An 18,260-nucleotide genomic window follows, 5' to 3' on the forward strand; every position below is an offset into this window, starting at 1 on the left:
GAATCCTTAGCTTCATCGGGGATCGATCAGGAACACTACCAATATAAAAGTCCACGGGGACCTGAGCGACGGAAAGACACCTTAGTTTGCTGAGAGAGTCTTTTATTATCTTTTGATCCGAGGCTCATTGGAGTCCTGGGCTTGTTATCACACCCAGCAGGTGCGGGGAAGAAGTCCCACGTTCAGCATGCGCGGTTGCCAAGATAGGAAACACGCTGCGGCAAACAGAATTGGGGAATACCTTACTCACAGGAGGGGAAACAGAGACGGAACCGATCGTGGTATAGCAGCTATGCCGACCAAACATCAAGCTTGGTTAGATCCGCGTCCGTCATCGAACTTGTTCATGAGATCCGATCCTGCAGGTGGGCAGCACAGATAAGCCAAGGAAGGCTTGCGCTCAGGGACGGCAAAGAGGCGCAAGAGGCGCAAGTTACACCTACAGTACTACTTACACCTTGGCTTCCAGTCATCCGCGCCAATTCCCGAAAGGAGATGCTGACCATGTGGCGATGTGCCACGCCACGCGTACCTGAGTAACCAAAATCAAGTTGAGAACGGTCGCGTGGCCCTAACAACGTCAACGACAAGAGCCAGTCAACTATCGGGCGCCGGTATTGTACAAGTACAAGCATCAGCAACAACGAACTAGCGACATCGTCGGCCACGGCCACGGCCACGGCCACGGCCACGACCCGCTGGACGGATGCACTCGTGGCAGAAGCTCAAGGAAGGAATGGACAAGGACGATGAGAAGGAGAATACCAGAACCACCACGGGCATCACTTCGGGCGATGTAATCCAGGTTGAGATGGACGAACTCACGACGCAGACGCGCCAACCGGGTATAGAGCCCTCAGCGCGCGCCCCGCCCGGCTCGGCGCTGTCTCGTAATGCAGATGCAGGCGGTGACGGCACGGAACGGGCCGTGTCCGAGTACAAGGTGTATAAGCGGCGGTGGTTTGGGCTGGTGCAATTGACACTGCTCAACATCATTGTTAGTTGGGATGTAAGTGATAAATGGTTCCTTTCCCTGTCTAGCAGATCGGCGTTCAGAGTCTTGGAGACTACTGCAGTCATTGTTACAAATTGACAGGCGCTCTCATGCAAGCCTGGTGACACGACCGTTCCGAGGCTGTCTGTCGAATGTTACTCAAGAATTCATTGAAGAGACCAACGACCGGTCCATCACTCCTACCTAACACTGACCACCATGATCAACAGTGGCTTACCTTTTCACCCGTTGCCGGCTCTGCAGCGCGGTACTTCAACACGGACACGACCACCGTCAACTGGCTGAGCACGGCCTTCATGTTTGCCGCCGCGTTCGCCATGCCCGCCGTCATATACGTCCTGAACATGGGGCCGAAGCCATCCATTATCACTGCAGCCTCCCTTATCCTGGTCGGGAACTGGATCCGCTTCGCCGGCTCCCACTCGAGCTCCGGGGGCATGTTCGGTGTTGTCATGTTTGGCCAGATTCTCACCGGCCTTGCGCAACCCTTCGTGCTTGCTGCTCCCCCTCGCTACTCCGACCTCTGGTTCACGAACCGGGGACGTGTCGCGGCAACCGCGCTGACCAGTCTGGCGAATCCGTTTGGCGCTGCCCTGAGCCAGCTAATTGTCCCATTATGGGTTTCCCAGCCCAGCGATATGTCCAACATGGTGCTCTACGTCTCCATCATTGTAAGAGCCTTTCCAGTGCCTCACCGCATCAGTCAGTCCAAACTAACGAAGCCTAGTCATCGGTCTGCTCCGTTCCCTCCTTTTTCATCCCCGCCGCGCCTCCGACCCCGGTTGCTCCCTCAGCCGAGACCCCGAAGCTGAGCCTGCGCGTCTCATCTAAACTCATCTTCAAGCAGCCTGAGTTCTGGCTCCTCTTTGTGCCCTTCTCCATCCATGTCGGTCTCTTCAACGCCATCTCCTCTGTCCTCAACCGTATGTATATCCCGCCATCCTGCCCTTTCTGTTCCTCCTCAAATCATCCCTTTCAAAGCCAAAAGCCAATAAGGGAACAAAACCTAACCCGGTCTAACCACACGCCCAACCCAACAGAAATCATGCTCCCTTACGGCTACAGCGAAGAACAAGCCGGCATCGCCGGCGCCATTCTCATCGTGGTCGGACTGGTCGCGTCCGCAGTCACATCGCCCATCATCGACCGCACGAGGGCGTACCTGCTGGCAATCCGCGTTGCTGTGCCGCTGATCGGGCTGTGTTATCTGGTCTTTGTCTGGATGCCGGCGACGGCCGGCCTCGCAGGCCCTTACCTCGTCATGGCGGTCCTCGGCGCCGCCTCCTTCTCCCTCGTCCCTGTCGCCCTCGAGTTCCTCGTCGAGCTGACCCACCCGATCAGCCCGGCCGTAACGTCCACGCTGGCGTGGAGCGGCGGCCAGCTGCTCGGGGGCGTCTTTATCATCATCTGTGGGGCCCTCAGGAAGGGCCCGGACGAGGGCGATCCCCCTGGGAATATGCGCGACGGCTTGGTCTTCATGGCGGTCATCGCCATGGTTACCGTGCCCGTGCCGCTGTGTCTTGGGCTGTTTGGACGCGGGGACAGGTTGGCGTTGAGGAGAGTGCGGGTGGACGAGGAGGTTAGATATGGGGTTGTCGAGGGCGTTCGGCAGGAGGCGAAATGAATGAAATCTAAGCTATGGGATCTAATGCTATGTGGCTTCGGTTATGCCTGGGATGGTTCGGACTGCTTGGGAGTTGGTCAGGGATATCTTGGTTATCTTGGCTTGTAGTGGGTATATTGTATTAATGATTAGCTACGCTGCTTTGAGGGAGATTTTTTACCGCATATGCGTCGTATCTCGCACCATCTCCGGCGTTCTAGGACATCGCAATTAGTATCATAATGGTAGACGCATTGCCTTCAGGACCTGCCGGCCTCGGCAGCGTCGAGCCTTGCTTCCCACTCCTCCCTCAATTCTTCCATCTTCTGCCAGCAAGTCGCGCCGAGTTCCTTAAACTCGATCAGCTTCTCCTCGGTGACGTCGACGGCGCTCCATTTCCGCCCAGACAGCTTCCCCTGCTGCTTTAGCGCCATCATCTCCTCCACCTTGCCCTCCCAGCCCCAGCCGTCCACCTCTGTCTTTTTGACCCGGCACTCTCCCTTGATGTTGGTGCTGCTCCCCCACTTGATGCGCTCGGCGTGCACCGCGTCCAGCCATGACTGCTCCTGCAGCGCCATCCATACCGGCGCACATGCACCTTTGTAGCTGGTGATGGGGTGCCAGGGGGAGCCGAGCCAGCGGGCGATGTACAGGACGACCATGTACCAAAAGTGCATGAAGGCATTGAGGGGGAAGAGGGTGGTCTGAACGACGCCTGGGTGGACTAAGTAAATTTTAGGCGGGGTGGTGGCCGGCTGCGAAGAGCCGCCGGTTGCTGCCTGGCCCTTGTTCTTGTCCCGTGGCGCCGGCGTGATGCCGAGGTATCGGTCGACAAACGGCCTCGAGGACGGGAGAGACGCCGTCAGGGCCAAGACGTCCGTCAGTCGCTTCGTGGACTCGTACGCAGCCTTGCTCTTGACGGCCTGGAAGTCGTCCAGGGATAGGCACGGCCAGTCTGGCTCGACGCTCGTCTCCCAGATGATGCGGCTCGGCGGCAGGGTGCTGCTGCTCGGCCGACTGAGGAGGGGCACGAGCCAGTGCGCAAACAGGTAGTGCCCGAACACGTTGGCGCAAAACACCTCGCCCATCTGCGGGTTGTTGGAACTACTGCTCCCTTTGGTGCCTTGCAGAGGGTCGATGAGGTGGCCCCCCTTGGCCGCCTTGAACGTAGGCCATGTTGTGGCGCTGACGAGGCCTCTGGTAAGAATATTGTGGAAGGCCTTGGGCCAGTCGAGCCCGTCCCATCCTCCAATGCCGGCGTTGAATATTACCGCGTCCAGGCGTGGGATCTTCACGTCGACTAGTGACTCGAAGTGGTCATCGTCGCTGAGGCTGGTGAGCGTGCCGGAGAGGAGCTGATTCGCAGCGCGGCGGATGCTGGGTAAGTTGCACAGGTCAACCTGGACACTGAGGATATGAACTCGGCGAGTGGTCTGCTTTGGGTCGTAGCCTGGCCCGGCTCGTGACCGTAGCGCCTTGGACGTAGCGGCGAACTCTTTTGTGTGCTTTCGGAGGCCGTCGATGGTTTCCTGGGACTTCTTGGTACTCCGTGTGGTAGGTATCACAATGAGGTGCGACGACAGGGATCGTTTTGTGATATATTCGTCAATGAGACGCTCGCCTATGCCAAAGCCAATGCCACTTGCAGCACTTGACGTCAGAACAATACTTTCGTGTGTACTATTGTATCGAGGACGGCGCGTACCTGTTGCCGCCAGTTACCAAGACGAACAAGGTGTCCTGGCTTGGGAGCCCGTCCCAAGGTGCTGGAGCCATGGTTGTGTGGGGGATTTCGCGGTTCTGAGATGGTAAGGTTTAACTGACAGGGGAAGCGCACTCGGCAGAAAGGTCAGTGAGGTGGCATGTAAGCTAAGTTACCTTAGCGTTGATGTGCCAGCACTATTTACTGCCAGTGTCAAACTTGGTGCAACCGGCAACGGTTGTCTAGGCGAATTGGTGCTGGTGATTTGGCAGCAGAAGTTCAGATGGCAGTCCGTTCCTAGGTAATTAAAATTAACGTAGGTATGAAATTTCAAGTAAGTATGGTATATATACCGAGCATTGCATCATTACATCTTTCCGAACACGGAATACAAGCACATGTGGCATAACTCACTCAAATTATGTGGGGCACAACACTTGATTACAAGAATTCCGTACCTACGGAGTATAATTATCCGTATTACAGGGTACAAAGCCCGACTTCACCTGGACCTCACTTCTCCATTTCTTAGCGGCTGGGGAAATCGATCAGGGCGACTAGGGTTCGGAAATTTCAAAGTTGACTCTGAAATTCGAAACGTGAAACTGAACTTTGAATTTCGAATTTCCGCCGTTTCCACTAACTTTTTTGGGAAGGCGGTAGGGCTGCAGGGTTAGGGTTACACATGTCTTACAGAAAGGACCAGTATTACCCATCCCACCATGGCCCTGCTTTCAACCGCTAAGACCCAGGTTTTAGACCGATATTTACAGGACACTCATACCAATAATGCAAGACTTTACAAGGAGGCTGCCTAAGAACACTACTTTCTAGCAAATTACAACCCATTTCCTACCTTTCCCTTAGTAAACTGAGGGGGGAAATCCTTAGTGTGAAAATATTGAAATTTCAATGGCCTTTTGAATGAAAAGATTTCAAAAACGGATTGAAATTTTGGAAATGGAAATTCTCGTTTCCGAACCCTAAGGGCGACTGATTGGGGCGTCATATCAAAACAGTCGCCTTGTCCAGATCCACGGTATCACAGTACGTACGGAGTACCGAGCTAACGGACATACCAGGGGGGCATTGTTTGTACAGTACAACATTACACATGTCAAACACATCCATCTCCTTCCGACTCTCCAATCTCCAAACCTGCAAGTTGAACGAGCTCGACGAGTTAACCTGACAGCAATCGAACCCGTGCCGCGCAGGTTGTAGTGACGGGCTTCCCACACATACGGATCATATACCATGGTAACATGGTCGGCAAAAGTGTTGATACTCGCTGGCGCACCCGAGAGTGCTGCCCTTGACTGGGCTTCCACCGAGTTGCTCTCGGACTTTCAAGGCGCCATTGCTTGGTTCCTCGACAGCGATGCACACCACAAGCTTTTTTCAGTGATACCCTCTCCCCATGAGTCTGCTGCTTGGCGATCGCTCTCCTTGGACAGGGCGAGTTTGCCGTCAAGTTTTCCACGGCAGTATACCTTCGATCCTCACTACCCGAGCTCCAAATTCTTCACTACCGCCCCCGTCTCCTTTTCGTCCGACGTCGACGGTGAGAACAGTTCTGTGCTGTCGCAGTTCTACGAGCATTCCATAGCTGCATACCAGGATTTGCCATCCTCTCATCTCCCTCCCAGCTCTGGCGGACAGACGACATCATTCATGAGCGACGGCACTACTTCTCTCTTGGATGGAAGTGGGAGCCAGCCCGAGCCTCTCAGAGAGCCGTTGGCGCTCCGAGGAGGCGATAGTATTACTGACCTCGACAATATCCCTTCGGCGCCATACCTTATCAAAATCCTACCCCAGACAGTGACCTGCAACATAATAGTAGGAATTATCTCCATCTCGCAGCCGCGGGAGGTGAAGACCCGCTGGGGTGCCACGAAACACTTAGTTGAGCTCCTTGTTGGCGACGAAACCAAGGCCGGTTTCTCCATCACATACTGGCTGCCGTCTGACGACCATGCTGAGAGCCCACTCTCGGACTTGCGGCCCCGAGACGTCATCCTGGTGCAGAACGTGGCTTTGAACGTGTTCACAAAGAAAGTCTACGGGTCCAGCCTAAGGAAGGATCTCACAAGGGTATATCTATTGTACCGAGCGAGGCTAGATACCCAAGACAAAGCCGGGTATTACAGCAGGCTTGACCTTGCAGCTCCTGATAGCGCCCATCCGCAGCTACAAAAGACTCGGCGAGTTCGAGATTGGGTCCGCAATTTCGTTGGCCACGGGGGCCACGATCGCTCCAAAGCGGATTCCAAGCCTCGCTGGGATAGGCCGCCCGCCGACGATACTCAAGTGAATTGATGTGAGCGGTAGAACGGAGAGCTTTTTGAGGAGCGACAGGTTGTCGGGAAATGACTCTTTGAATGCGAGGACATACCGACAGACGGACTCCATGTTCACTGTCACAGTTTCCGGGGGTTTGTCCGCTCGGCACTGTCCGGGTCGGGAGCCCGGGCCCGGTGCGGCAGCCCGCCCGTGCGTGGCTGTGGCCGTCCTGACGCGTCATAAAAGAAATTGCGACGACGTAGGTCCACGCAAGCTCCACACCCAGCTCGACGCCTTGCTCAGCCTCACAAAAAAATGCGCGGATACGTATTAATAATCTGCCTCTCTCTGAGTCTTGACTGTGAAGGACCCGGGAGGAAGCATCCGCAAGAAGCTTTGCCGAATTCAATAGCGGGGCGAGCACCTTACCGGCTCACTCCGGGATGATGATGCGCAGAAGCCACAAAAAGTCTCGGCGGGGATGTCTCGAGTGCAAGCGTCGCCATATCAAAGTAGGAAACCCGGTCTAGCTTGCTCGATCTATGAAGCTAACTTTACAGTGCGACGAAACTCGACCTCAGTGTATGAACTGCATAACTGGGGAGCGAGACTGTCAGTACTCGACTCCCTGGGAACCTCCAAGGGAGTCGCTGTCGGATTACTCCGCAAGCCCGCAGACCCCGTCGCCAGGGCCTAGTTTCACCCCGGCTCCGGCTCCGGGCCCGGCCCCAGCTCCGGCCCCAGCTCCGGCTCTCGCAGTGTTTCCAGATGTATATGTCACCCCAGCGGTGGATGATTTGCATTCCGGAGTGAATATGGCGCATATGGAGGTTTTCCACCATTACATGACGGACAACGCTGGCATCTACCCGCTCTTTGATGGGAGCTTGAAGCAGATCATTACCTCGACCGCCCTCCGACAACCACTGGTTATGCATTCGGTCCTGGCGCTTTCGGCATACCATCTCAGCGTCGTTCGGCGCGATCAACAAGCATTCTATCAGAACCTGGCGATGCAACTCCAGACGCGTGCTCTGTCTCTTTTCAACAGCATTGATCTCGGTTCCCTCGGGGATTCTGTCGAGAAGCGTATTCCCATCTTCATTTTTTCCTGCATTCTTGGCTTCTTGGGACTCTGCGATATGCTCTCCCACCGAGACGGCGACTTCCCCGCCGCCTTTGCTCGGTTCCAGGGATACCTGCGCCTCCACCGCGGCATATACACGGTTATGCAGGGACATTGGGATCAACTGCGACGCACTGAGCTAGGGATTATCTTTGACGACTTGGTGCCGCAGCGTTACCAGATGGATGTTGAGGGACATGATTGCGACGACATTCGCGGCAGAATCGAGTCCTCCAGTCTGGATACCGAGGAGCTTGAGGGAGCGCGAAAAGCCATCAACACTTTGCAATGGGTATTCGACGCCAGGCCCAGCCCGAAAAGCCGGGCCTATGCGCTCTGTGACTGGGCCGTCTTGGTCCCAGCTCCATTCGCCGCGATGTTGGAAACTGGCAGGCCCGAAGCCCTAGCCATCCTTGCGTACTACTTCCTCGCACTCCATCTTTGCAGAGACATGTGGTTGATAGGCGATTCAGGGCAGTTTCTGTTAACATTGCTCGTCGACCATTTCCGCGGTGGGCCTTGGGAAGCGTGGGTCGAGACCCCGTATCGGATGCTGAAAGACTCCCTGGAAAGGGACGCATTGAAGAACCAGATTTTAGCGGACGTCGATAGCATGACGCCTCATCAGAATCCCTCCGGCCATTTGCAGCAGCCCAGCTAATGACCGACGGCCTGTCACATGACCTTCCCTGCTCGATTAACAACCGAGCTGCGGCCCTCACGGCAGCGTAGGCTAGTTCCCGCCCTTGACACACCGGCTATCCCAATGGCCCGAAAATTTGCGGTTACCAGGCCCCGGGAGGCTGATGCCGCCCGCATCGCAGAGATTCACCTTGCTGCAATGGATTCCAATCCTCTGTTGCACGCTCAATTCCCTTCTCCCGACAGCCTTTCGGTTCTACAAGCCTTTCTGAAAGCTCATACAGCCGCCCAGTTGCGAGATGCTGCTAGCGGAATTCTAGTCGCAGAGGATCCCGAAACGGGGTTGATTGCTGGCTTTGCGAAATGGGACTCGCCGTCGCATCCCGAGCCCAAGCTCGAGAGCGGCGATTTGAGATACTTGAAGGGGTGCCGACGTGAGTTCCTAGAGGAATACGCGGCACTTGCCGCTGAGGCGGAGAAAAGATTGTTTGGAGACCAACCCTGCTACCGTAGGTGTCACCGTTCTCCATCCATTCTGACCCCCCAATACCCGTCATGGCAATTGCGCTTGCCGTGCTTGGCTGCGGCTCCAAGGTCTGCACGCCGTCCAGGCAGAACCCTAGATCACATGGATAGGCCTGGGTGGGCTGGGCTAGACGGCATGGGCGGTTGGGGCAAATGCCGCTACCCCACGGCTCGGCCCCGTCTTCTCGGCTTTCGTGGGGTTAAAGGGAGGCTAACTTGTCCTTGGCCTAGGCTTGAGCTTTATCTGTATAGATCCGGCGTACCAAGGGCAGGGAGCAGGCTCTCTGCTCACGCGGGCTGTCCTTGAATTAGCTGAAGCAGATGAACTGCCGGTTTATTTGGAGAGCACCGAAGTTGCTGTCCCCATGTATGAGAAACTTGGGTTCCGGACCATCGATGCTTTCGAGATGAGAATCCCAGGACATGGACCGGCAGGGCGAGAGGTCATCTATAGGGAGCAGTGCATGGTCTGGTATCCGCCATCGACGCGGAAATACGCCGGGATTCCTAATGATACATTGGCGAGGGTAGGCAGCGAATGACAATGCTTCCTTGATCGACTTCTAGCAGCACATGCCTCTTTTTTAACCTTCACCGATGGAGTCGACGATAGGCCTGTTAGGAAGCGGGCGGACGGCACGGCCCCACAGCATGAGTACGGGGATACATGCAGGGCTGAGATTCTACCAGAACCATATGTCGCACAGGACGAAGGCAAATGCATACATATCTCACTCTGGACTCGCAAGCCGTGCTGTGGGTTTCATGGCTGAATTATTGTTTCTTTTTTATGATGTCTCAACTAGAGAACTGCGGGTATCCTTTCCGAATCGCTGGCATCGATACATTCACGATGCCGCTAACGAATCAAGTAGTCGCTGACCCTTGGGAAGACGCAGATTGGCGAAGTTGGACAGTTGATGTAGTGTAACGGTGGCCCCCGCGCCGAGGAGCTGACCTAACAAACCCGTGTGTGTGCAATGGAACCCTGGGGTCCCTTTCCGCATACATACCTATATGTATGGTATAGAGAAGCGATTCCCTTCTCAGGGACGTGCGACATTTGCGAATGGGGGGTTCGCGGAATGTCCCAATTGGGCCGTCTCTGGCTTGACCATCATGCGTCTAAGGCTACACAAGATCATAATCCACAGACATTGTCCAATCTGGAAACCTGGAAGTACAGTAGGGTACAGGTGCTTAAGGGAAGCCCAATCTTTGCGGGCATCCGGCCTGTCTCCAGGGTGCTCTTCAACACTTCCGGCGATGACGGGCCGTGACGATAAAGATCCGGGCCGGCAACGCTAGGCTCAGGATTTCGCCGGCCGTGAGTTCCGGAGCCAGAAGGAGGCCTCTTCGGTCATTCGCAGATCCTGAGCAAGCGGTGCTAGGCAGACCCCTGGAGGCCCGATTGGAATAACTTGTTTAAGGTCAATTGATTAGTTATTGCGCCCTTGAAGAAAAGAGCAAAACCCGGGCTGGAGACGGAGCATATGACTCGACTCGCTCGAGAGATGCAACGAAGCGGTAATGTTTTCTTTCACATTCATAATCAACGTCGTCGACATTCGTATGGTTCCGACTCGGCAAACGGGGGTCCATTACGTTAAATGTATTCCCGAAGAAGTGTTGGATGCTTTTCCATTTGGTAATCGGTCCCATCCGCATTGACGGGTCAATGTTGGCGGGGCACAGGCGGAGCAGTGGGGAAACCTAGCGGATACCTCCAGGCGCTTTCCGCCCCTGCTTGCTCCCAAACAGCTTCTGCAGTGACTGGCCGTGCTGTCTTGTTAGTCGAGTGACCAGTTTCCAAAACAAGTCGAGTCATCCGAAAGTACCATGCAGGCCTGCAACCGTTATCTCGGGCTTTGCCATTAGGAATTTCGAACTGAAATCGCCCATCATGATAAGGCCAAACTGCATGCTATCATCGGACGCGCATGTGCTTCTGTGCTTTCATTTTGCGCCGACACGGACACAAGCGAGGGAAGACACGGGAAAACGGGAACAGGCCATTGTTCAGGGTTTGCTCTGGTGAAAAAATTACTGTAGCCGCGAGAGAGGACACTCGAACTAGACTGAGGTGGTCATCAACCTCAAGACCTACCTTCAAAAAGGTCTCTTGAGATCATCCTACACTGCTCTGCGTAATAGCACGGTTGGAGTGCGCCAGTTTGTTCTCCGTCCTTGTCCACGAAGAACCAGTTGATGTGTTTTCCACTCTCGGAATCCTGCATTATTTTCCCTTCTTTACTATTAACCGTCGGTGCCAGGGCCCAGCCGGCTTCATTTTCTCTCCCCCTTCGATTACTAACTGAGTCCTGTTGAAACACTGGCAAATGGCCATACCCGGGATGAAGGACAAAAACAAGCGAAACGAAACAAACTAAAGAAACCTGGAAAGAGCACTCACACGCGGCTTCCCACTTCCTTAAGAGCGAACAGGTGGTTCATGCCATAATAATCCCCGACAGCTCGAGTCTGCTTGCCGCCGCAAATGACGCAGATAAGCCAGGCTTATCTTATCCTCGTCTCGATCATCACATAGATTCGCACCCCCCCAAATCTGGCCAGGTCATTGCCTGGTCTGCTCTTACAGCTGGTTAACGTTTACGATACGGGCCGCATCCCGCTGGTATTGTACATACACTTGATTCACCCCATACAAACAAAACTACACTTCCAAGGTTATCGTTCCTTCCCGATCCGCGCGTGATCAGGCCGGCTCGCTCTCTCCCCTTCCTTCCCTGCCTTGATCACGCGAGTATACATCCGTACACATACACACACCCCTGGGAGAAACGGAAACCGACTGCTCTCTCCTCCGAACCAGTGCAACCAAGAAAAGGCCTTTCGACTGGTGAAAGATATCGACGATAAGCAACTGATAGCTCGACCAACGACGCTTACAGGCTCGCTATCACCCCCGGCCAGGGAAAGGCAGGCGTGGGTACCCGTGTTGCCGACCGTGAGAGGCTGATCTTTGGAGTGGCCCTGCATTGGCCCGGAGCGGGCGTTCAAGCAACCTTATCTACGATCCTGTTCCTTATCACAGCAGCCCCCCCCAGCCTAGCCCACCACGTCCCAGTCCACCAAGCCCACCCGCAGCCGACCTGCGCGGTACCTGGCAAACGGGAGGTGCAGAGCCCTATCTGCTTGCCTGTGGCATCCGCGGACCCTGTCACTTTTCCTGGTCCTCCCGGGAGTTGCTCTGCTTAGTCAGTTTCAAGACAGATTGCACCGAAGAGTCCACCGGGCAGCTTTTTATCTTGCCGTGGTGCGAGCACGTTGAGAAAGAGAAGCAGTCCGGGTCCTGGGATAATCAGCCGCTTGGCTGGGAGCAATAGGGTGTCTCCGTGCGTCTCCGGCCCGGGCATTGGGAATCCGCGGCACTTGAGTTCGTTTCTGTGGAGAGAACAGGGAGCCATTCCCACCACGTTGCATCATCGGGCATCCTGCCGAACTGCAGTCATCTTCGAGCTAAAGGGGGGCCGCTTTGCCTAAATCCGACCACGGACCTTCCCGGCTTTTACCTTCGCCATGTCTGCCCAGTGCGCTGTAACCAGGACGGCTCCTATCGCCATTGCGCCTAAACCACCGCGCGTCCCCCCGAGCCGTCAAGGCAGCATAAACCTAGACTCGTACCCCAGACTCCGAAGCGGCTTCGACTCCCCCGACTCGGACTCTGTAAGCGGGCACTCGGCACCACCTTGCGAGGCCTGTCTCCACCGGCGGAGCGATTGTGTCATGAGCGACGACGAGGAGAGCTGTGTTGCGTGCCTTGTCACCGGGACCGAGTGCTCCCTGACCGAGAGCCCGCCTATAAGGAAACGCAAGCTGAACGGTGACGTAGAGGGCGGCAGCAGTAGCAAGAGAAGGTGAGAGGCAGCCCCCTTATTACCAGATCCGGATGGATATGGATATCTTGCCCCGCATCCCTGTCCTCATCACCCTCCTGCCCCCGTGCCCGTCCGTTTATGCACACTCCGAGCCTGGGCACAGCTCGAGACCAAGCTCTTACCTAACATCTGATTGGCCGATGCAGTTCTCCCGGCCGCTATGATAACAACAGGAGACGACGGCATCAGCGGCCGAGCGTCTCGTGCACCACGGCCAGCAGCTCCCTGATAGAGGACATGGCCAACTTTGGCGGGCCTACGCTGCTGAAGCGCACCCTCGGCCTCCAAGCGGACAGGTATAGTCAGTACATCGGGCCCACCACCGACTTCGAGCCATCCCTGATCAACCTGTCGCCGTTTGACCCGCACGATGAGAGTCTCCTCGCACGTGGCACCCTCAGGAGGGTGAGCGACAATGACACCTTCTTATTGTTGCCCGACAGCAACACCCCTGGCTACGAGCACATCGTGAATGACGCCGACGAGATCGAGAATTTGGTCGCGCCACATGGCCGCAAGCTGATAGATTTGTACTTTCGGGTCGTGCACCCAGCCTTCCCCATCATTCAGAAGGGCGTTTTCCTCGAGAAGTACGAACGGTCGCATCGCGAGTTTGACCCCCCGCTCCTCGCCGCCATTTATATCTTGGCCATTAACTGGTGGGACCACTCGGAGGAACTAGCCAGTCTCCCGAAGCCCAATGTCCGGGAGTTGGAGAGATTGGTGCGGACCACGCTCGCAGATGCCATGTACCGCCCGAAACTGTCGACAATCCAAGCCGGGCTGATCCTCTCGCAGCGGCCCGAGGGAGACCAGTGGGCACCCACGGCGCAACTGATCGCCATCGCGCAAGAGTTGGGTCTCCATCTGGATTGCACTCACTGGAAAATCCCGCCCTGGGAGCGCGGTCTGAGGAAGCGCCTGGCTTGGGCGTTGTATATGCAGGTAGGTCTTCGCCGTCAAAATCCAAAGGTCCCGTCCTAATTTTGACTACTAGGATAAATGGGGCGCTCTAGTCCATGGGCGACCTTCCCACATATTCTCATCCAACTGGGCCGTTCAGCAGCTAAACCCCAACGACTTTCCAGATGTGGAATGGGACGACAATGATGTTGAAGAGAGGATAGAGATCGAGCGTGGCCGGGTGCTGTTTGCGCAGATGGTGCAGCTATCACAGATCCTCGCCGAGATTCTCGAGACGTTCTATACCCTGCAGGCCTCGCAGGCTGCCGCGAACGCGGGCGCCCAGGGCACGCAGCTGATCCTGTCTCTCGCCAAGCCGATCCAGCTCAAGCTCAAAGAGTGGTACAGCGGACTGCCGGCCATCGTGCGTATGGACTCGACCTTCCAGGCCAACCCGCCCCCGCCCAGCCGCCTCTCCAGCATAGGCTATCTTCACCTCGCCTATTTCGCCACCGAGATTACCTTACACCGACGCATCATCCGCTCAATAGACGAATCTACCGCCGCCGCAGCAGCATCCAGCCCGCCCAACCCTCGCTTCTCACCACCCCAGGCCGGCGGCGCGACCGCGCCCTCATCCGGCGGCGTCGATCCGTACATCCAGCACATCTGCCGCAGCGCCGCCAAGGCCCGGCTCATCTCGGCCATGGACTTTGTCAACCGCCTCACGCCCTCACACCTGCGCGCCTTTTGGTACTTTGCCTCCAAGGCCAACTTCGCCCTCATCGGCACCTTTGGCTCCCTGCTTTGGGCCACCTCGCCGGGGCGCGAAGAAGCCGACTGGTACCGCCGCCGCCTGGCCGAGTACCGCTGGACCCTCTCGGTCAGCTCCAAGCCGGGCGAGGGCAGAGGCCTGACCGAGTTCGCCATGGGCATGCTCGACATCTCGACGGGCTTGCTCAAGCAACTACCCGAAAAGCCCTTGCTCAGCCGCAGCGCGTCCGGCGTCGACATCGATGCCGCCCGGAGACAGAGCTTCCTTGCCCTCGGTGGCAGCGCGAGCACAACCAGCTTGAGTGCCCTGGGCGGTGGTAGTGGTAGTGGTTCTGGTGTTGGTGGTGGTGCTGGTGGGAGAGGGTTTGGATCGCAAAGGATGCACAGTGCCAGCGCCAGCGCCGAGGCGAGTGGTCTGCACAGCCCGAGGAGTGTGGACGTGGATGTGGATGTGGATGAGGAAGAAGAGGAGGAGGAGGAAGGAGACAGTGTCAGCAGTGAGGATGGAGTTTACGGTAATTTCTCGGCCACGGCGGGCATGGCGGGCATGGGCGATTCATGATCCCCCTTTTTCTGTTCTGGTCCATATCTGTCGCTCGGTCTGGCTGGCTGGTTGGTTGATTGGCTGTGCTTCCGGCAATGTGGGGGAGCCGACCGTCCGAATGACGAATTGACTAACTGACTGACTGGTTGACTGGCTGGGTCGGTTGGTGCGGCGTTTGAGGCCGGTAAAAAATACAACGCAACGAACAAGGGGCTTTTTGGCTGGCGGAGGAGAGAATGAATCGACTTGGCTTGGGTTGGTCTTGTTTGATCCGGATGGAATCAAAAGAAGTCAAGGCCCGAAAACTGGCATGATGCCGCGGTAGGGCGGGGAACTCGAGATTCGCGGCTGATTTTGGGGATATGATTGCCCATGATAGATGTCTGCCCTCTGCGGCCGCAAAATTGCACGATTGCCGCGTTAAAATCGGTTGGGAGAAGAGGAGGAAAAGAAAGGGGAATGAGACAAGAGGGCACACGTACACCACGGGGTTGTGTAGTGTATTGTACACTACCCGGTAGTGTGTGCGCCGGTGTTGCGCCGCGTGGCGTGCTGAGCACGCGATCTCCCCATCGGCCCAGCAGCACGGGCAGGAGGCTGATGGCGTCATACTGGCCCCCGGTTGCATATTGCAGAGACTCTTGGGCTTTCCCCTGACGACCGACGTTGGATTCTTGCTATGGCGGTGGCGATGGGAAGATTTGGGTATATGGGGAATGACGAACGGTGATGAAGATACGATGGGATGCGAGATGGCTTTTTGTATTTGGGGGTCTTTTACATTCCGGTCTTGTCGTTGTCATCGTCACTGCCGTCGTCGTGGGCTCGGGGAATTTGATACCCACCGCGTTTTTATACATAGAAGAACTAGTATTTTGTATCTGGGCTTGTTTACTTTGTTCTTTGCCTCCAAACAGTGCGTGATTGGGATAATGTCTGTCGAGTCGAGCGATGTACCGAGCTCGTCCAGGAGTGCAAGTAAGGAGCTTCATATGGTTTTGGTGGCTGGCGAATAGGATAAGTGCGAGGACGGAAATGTCAACTGAAAGCTTGTCTCTCTCGGGTTGTACCAAGTTATATGCAGAGACCTCCAACAGATCCCGAGTGAGAGGTTATTGGATGATACACATACATTAGGCAAGGAAGCGGGGAAGGATGCTTGCGATCGCAAAGGTATGCTCAGGCACGAGTATAGGACTCCGAGGCAACATGAAACGGGGAGGGTATACAAAGCTGCAGATGCGCAACGAATGGGCTCCCCGCGCCTACGGTCTCGACACACGAGACCATGACACCGCGATTGGCCTGGAGAATACACTTTCCCAGCCGGAATAAAGTATAAGACAGCTAGTAATACAATTTGCCGCAACCCGCTCAGAAGCGGCGGCCCGACTCGCCCACGCCTTGGCGCTCCCGCTCCAACATGGCATCAAACTCCTTCTGCGCCTTCTCTTTGGCATACGCCTTTTCTTCATCGGCCTGCGAATACGTGTATTGGTCTGACCTCTGACCCCGGGACTCGCCCTGGGCCTGACCTTCTTGATCCCAGGCATCTTCACTCGACCTTGAGCGCTGTCTGAGTCTGTCCCAAGAGGATCCCCCCTTATTGGTGGGCTGATTTGAAGAGATGCCAGAGGGTTGAGGGGACCGCCTTTCTGAGGGCGCGACGGGCGAGGCGTCATCGAAGATGGAAGAGTCGTCCTCCAGTGACTCTGCCTGCGGGCGGCGCTGCCACTGCTCTGATGTTCCCTGCGACCAGCGCGGGGGCTGAGGCTGTTGCCGCTGCTGCTCTAACCTGTCGGAGTCCGTTGAGGAGGGGGTCGCATTCGTCCTCGTCGCGGCTCCCGCACCATGTAATTTCGCGACTTCTTGACGCTGCCTCTCCAACAATGCACGTCTGATATCCTGGAGCCTCGGGTCCTGTGCGACGCCGACCAGGTAGGTCGAGCTGGCCACGGACACAAAGATAGGTGTTGTTACCCCGAAGATTATAAATGAATAAGCGTTAATGCGCAGGAATTGCCAGAGTAACATGGCCGGTCTGCCGGAGAGGATCGGTCTCGACGCGTTCGGGAAGTGGTGCGGGTTGAACGAGGCTGGTTTCGGAGTGTAGAATGGGAACCTGAACGTTCTTAAGCCGCGCCAGGTGAAGTAAAGGGTAGAGCCGTGCCAGACGGGAGTCCGCCAGGCTAGCACGGAGGATTCGCGTGAACGATGGTATGCGAGTGCATCCGCCTCGTCGGTGGTCAGCGGGCGGCCCGCGGCGCCCGCAGCCTGGGCGAGGGTCAAGGCAATGGCATGTTTCTGTTTCTCTCTGAACCAAAATGGCGGTTGAGGGAACTCGCTCAAGGGCTTGCTGAGTTGGCCCAGACTACGCTCCCTCTGCTCCGGCGTCAAGCGCAGGAGTTGGCCATTCGGGGAGAAAGCACCGAGAGCGGACAGGTCCAAACCTCCATTGTCTCCAGAATTGCTGTCGCTAGGAGGATCCCAACCGCCGCTTGGGTACGCCATGTCGGAATGGGGTGATACGGAAATCGAGGTTGTGTTTCGACTTGGGAGTTGGAGGACCACGGGAAGAGCGCGGGGTCGCGTGGGACGATGATGCAACTCGATAACGTTACCGCATTAAGCACAGAGCTTGGCCCAATGCCTATTGGCTCATGCTTCCAGCCACCGGCTTTCTAAACGAAGGAATATGAAATTACGATACGGATAGTGAATCCAAAGTTGGTCAATCGTCATACACGCTATAGGTAGGCCATTCGAAGTCCTGTTGTTTATACACGGTGGTTCCCAGGCCATTCGTCGGTGACCCTCACCTTCCCGTCATAGGCCTTGATTTTGTGAGCGCAACCAATGCGATTGCTCCTGTGGCTCAATGGAAGAGCATCCGACTTCTACGGTTCCATACTTGGCGAAGAGAAGCTCATCGGAAGGTTGTGGGTTCGAGCCCCACCAGGAGTGCTGACTCCTTTCACTTCTTTTTGGTTTTCTGTTTTGATTATCCTTCACATTATATTCTGTGCTGTTGAGCCTTGCTGCTCGGCCCTGTATTCCTTATCGTATTGATGATGTCAAGCAAGTCGAACCTGGGCGATAATGGCCTTACCCATCACCATCAGTCACCCGATGAGGATTCGGGCGCGATGTAAGAGCAATATAGATGTTACATTATCACTAAGTGCAAACCACGCCACCCCGGAAACATTTCGACCAGCGAACTGAAAGGATGGAAATCTTG

The 18,260-nt window shown here is 55.9% G+C and overlaps 7 protein-coding genes and 1 non-coding gene across 8 annotated transcripts; 5 read left to right on the top strand and 3 right to left on the bottom strand.

Annotated features, from left to right (window-relative positions):
* Nucleotides 1-544: 544 nt before the first annotated feature.
* Nucleotides 545-2,759, top strand: N656DRAFT_156181 (MFS general substrate transporter). Its single transcript, XM_064808688.1, has 4 exons — nt 545-1,009; nt 1,225-1,686; nt 1,743-1,938; nt 2,056-2,759. Exons 1-4 carry the CDS (start codon nt 707-709, stop codon nt 2,637-2,639), a joined length of 1,545 nt encoding a protein of 514 aa, XP_064668914.1. The 5' UTR covers nt 545-706; the 3' UTR covers nt 2,640-2,759.
* Nucleotides 2,734-4,582, bottom strand: N656DRAFT_733942 (uncharacterized protein). The gene is made up of 2 exons (XM_064812689.1): nt 4,324-4,582; nt 2,734-4,259 (listed from the first exon to the last, which is right to left on the bottom strand). The coding sequence occupies exons 1-2, from the start codon at nt 4,392-4,394 to the stop codon at nt 2,879-2,881; spliced, it is 1,452 nt and encodes a 483-aa protein (XP_064668915.1). The 5' UTR covers nt 4,395-4,582; the 3' UTR covers nt 2,734-2,878.
* A 995-nt stretch (nt 4,583-5,577) lies between these two features.
* Nucleotides 5,578-6,642, top strand: N656DRAFT_711905 (uncharacterized protein; the record flags this gene model as incomplete). Its single annotated transcript, XM_064811773.1, has 1 exon — nt 5,578-6,642. One exon carries the CDS (start codon nt 5,578-5,580, stop codon nt 6,640-6,642), a length of 1,065 nt encoding a protein of 354 aa, XP_064668916.1.
* Nucleotides 6,643-7,052: 410 nt separating this feature from the next.
* Nucleotides 7,053-9,441, top strand: N656DRAFT_712071 (uncharacterized protein; the record flags this gene model as incomplete). Its single annotated transcript, XM_064811787.1, has 4 exons — nt 7,053-7,118; nt 7,167-8,336; nt 8,460-8,883; nt 9,131-9,441. 4 exons carry the CDS (start codon nt 7,053-7,055, stop codon nt 9,439-9,441), a joined length of 1,971 nt encoding a protein of 656 aa, XP_064668917.1.
* A 2,998-nt stretch (nt 9,442-12,439) lies between these two features.
* Nucleotides 12,440-15,037, top strand: N656DRAFT_711988 (putative specific RNA polymerase II transcription factor; the record flags this gene model as incomplete). The annotated part of the gene is made up of 4 exons (XM_064811780.1): nt 12,440-12,777; nt 12,945-13,743; nt 13,796-14,908; nt 14,951-15,037. The coding sequence occupies 4 exons, from the start codon at nt 12,440-12,442 to the stop codon at nt 15,035-15,037; spliced, it is 2,337 nt and encodes a 778-aa protein (XP_064668918.1).
* A 136-nt stretch (nt 15,038-15,173) lies between these two features.
* Nucleotides 15,174-16,147, bottom strand: N656DRAFT_156418 (uncharacterized protein). The gene is made up of 3 exons (XM_064808690.1): nt 15,745-16,147; nt 15,502-15,672; nt 15,174-15,409 (listed from the first exon to the last, which is right to left on the bottom strand). Exons 1-3 carry the CDS (start codon nt 16,009-16,011, stop codon nt 15,311-15,313), a joined length of 537 nt encoding a protein of 178 aa, XP_064668919.1. The 5' UTR covers nt 16,012-16,147; the 3' UTR covers nt 15,174-15,310.
* Nucleotides 16,148-16,393: 246 nt separating this feature from the next.
* N656DRAFT_799199 (uncharacterized protein) lies at nt 16,394-17,530 on the bottom strand (the record flags this gene model as incomplete). The annotated part of the gene is made up of 1 exon (XM_064817843.1): nt 16,394-17,530. The coding sequence occupies one exon, from the start codon at nt 17,528-17,530 to the stop codon at nt 16,394-16,396; it is 1,137 nt and encodes a 378-aa protein (XP_064668920.1).
* A 353-nt stretch (nt 17,531-17,883) lies between these two features.
* N656DRAFT_t87 lies at nt 17,884-17,983 on the top strand. Its single transcript has one exon. It is a non-coding gene; the product is annotated as a tRNA-Arg (tRNA).
* The last annotated feature ends 277 nt before the right edge of the window (nt 17,984-18,260 follow it).

The sequence above is a fragment of the Canariomyces notabilis genome (genome assembly GCF_033297395.1).
Source record: "Canariomyces notabilis strain CBS 508.74 unplaced genomic scaffold N656scaffold_15, whole genome shotgun sequence".
In the NCBI taxonomy this organism is placed as follows: domain Eukaryota; kingdom Fungi; phylum Ascomycota; class Sordariomycetes; order Sordariales; family Chaetomiaceae; genus Canariomyces; species Canariomyces notabilis.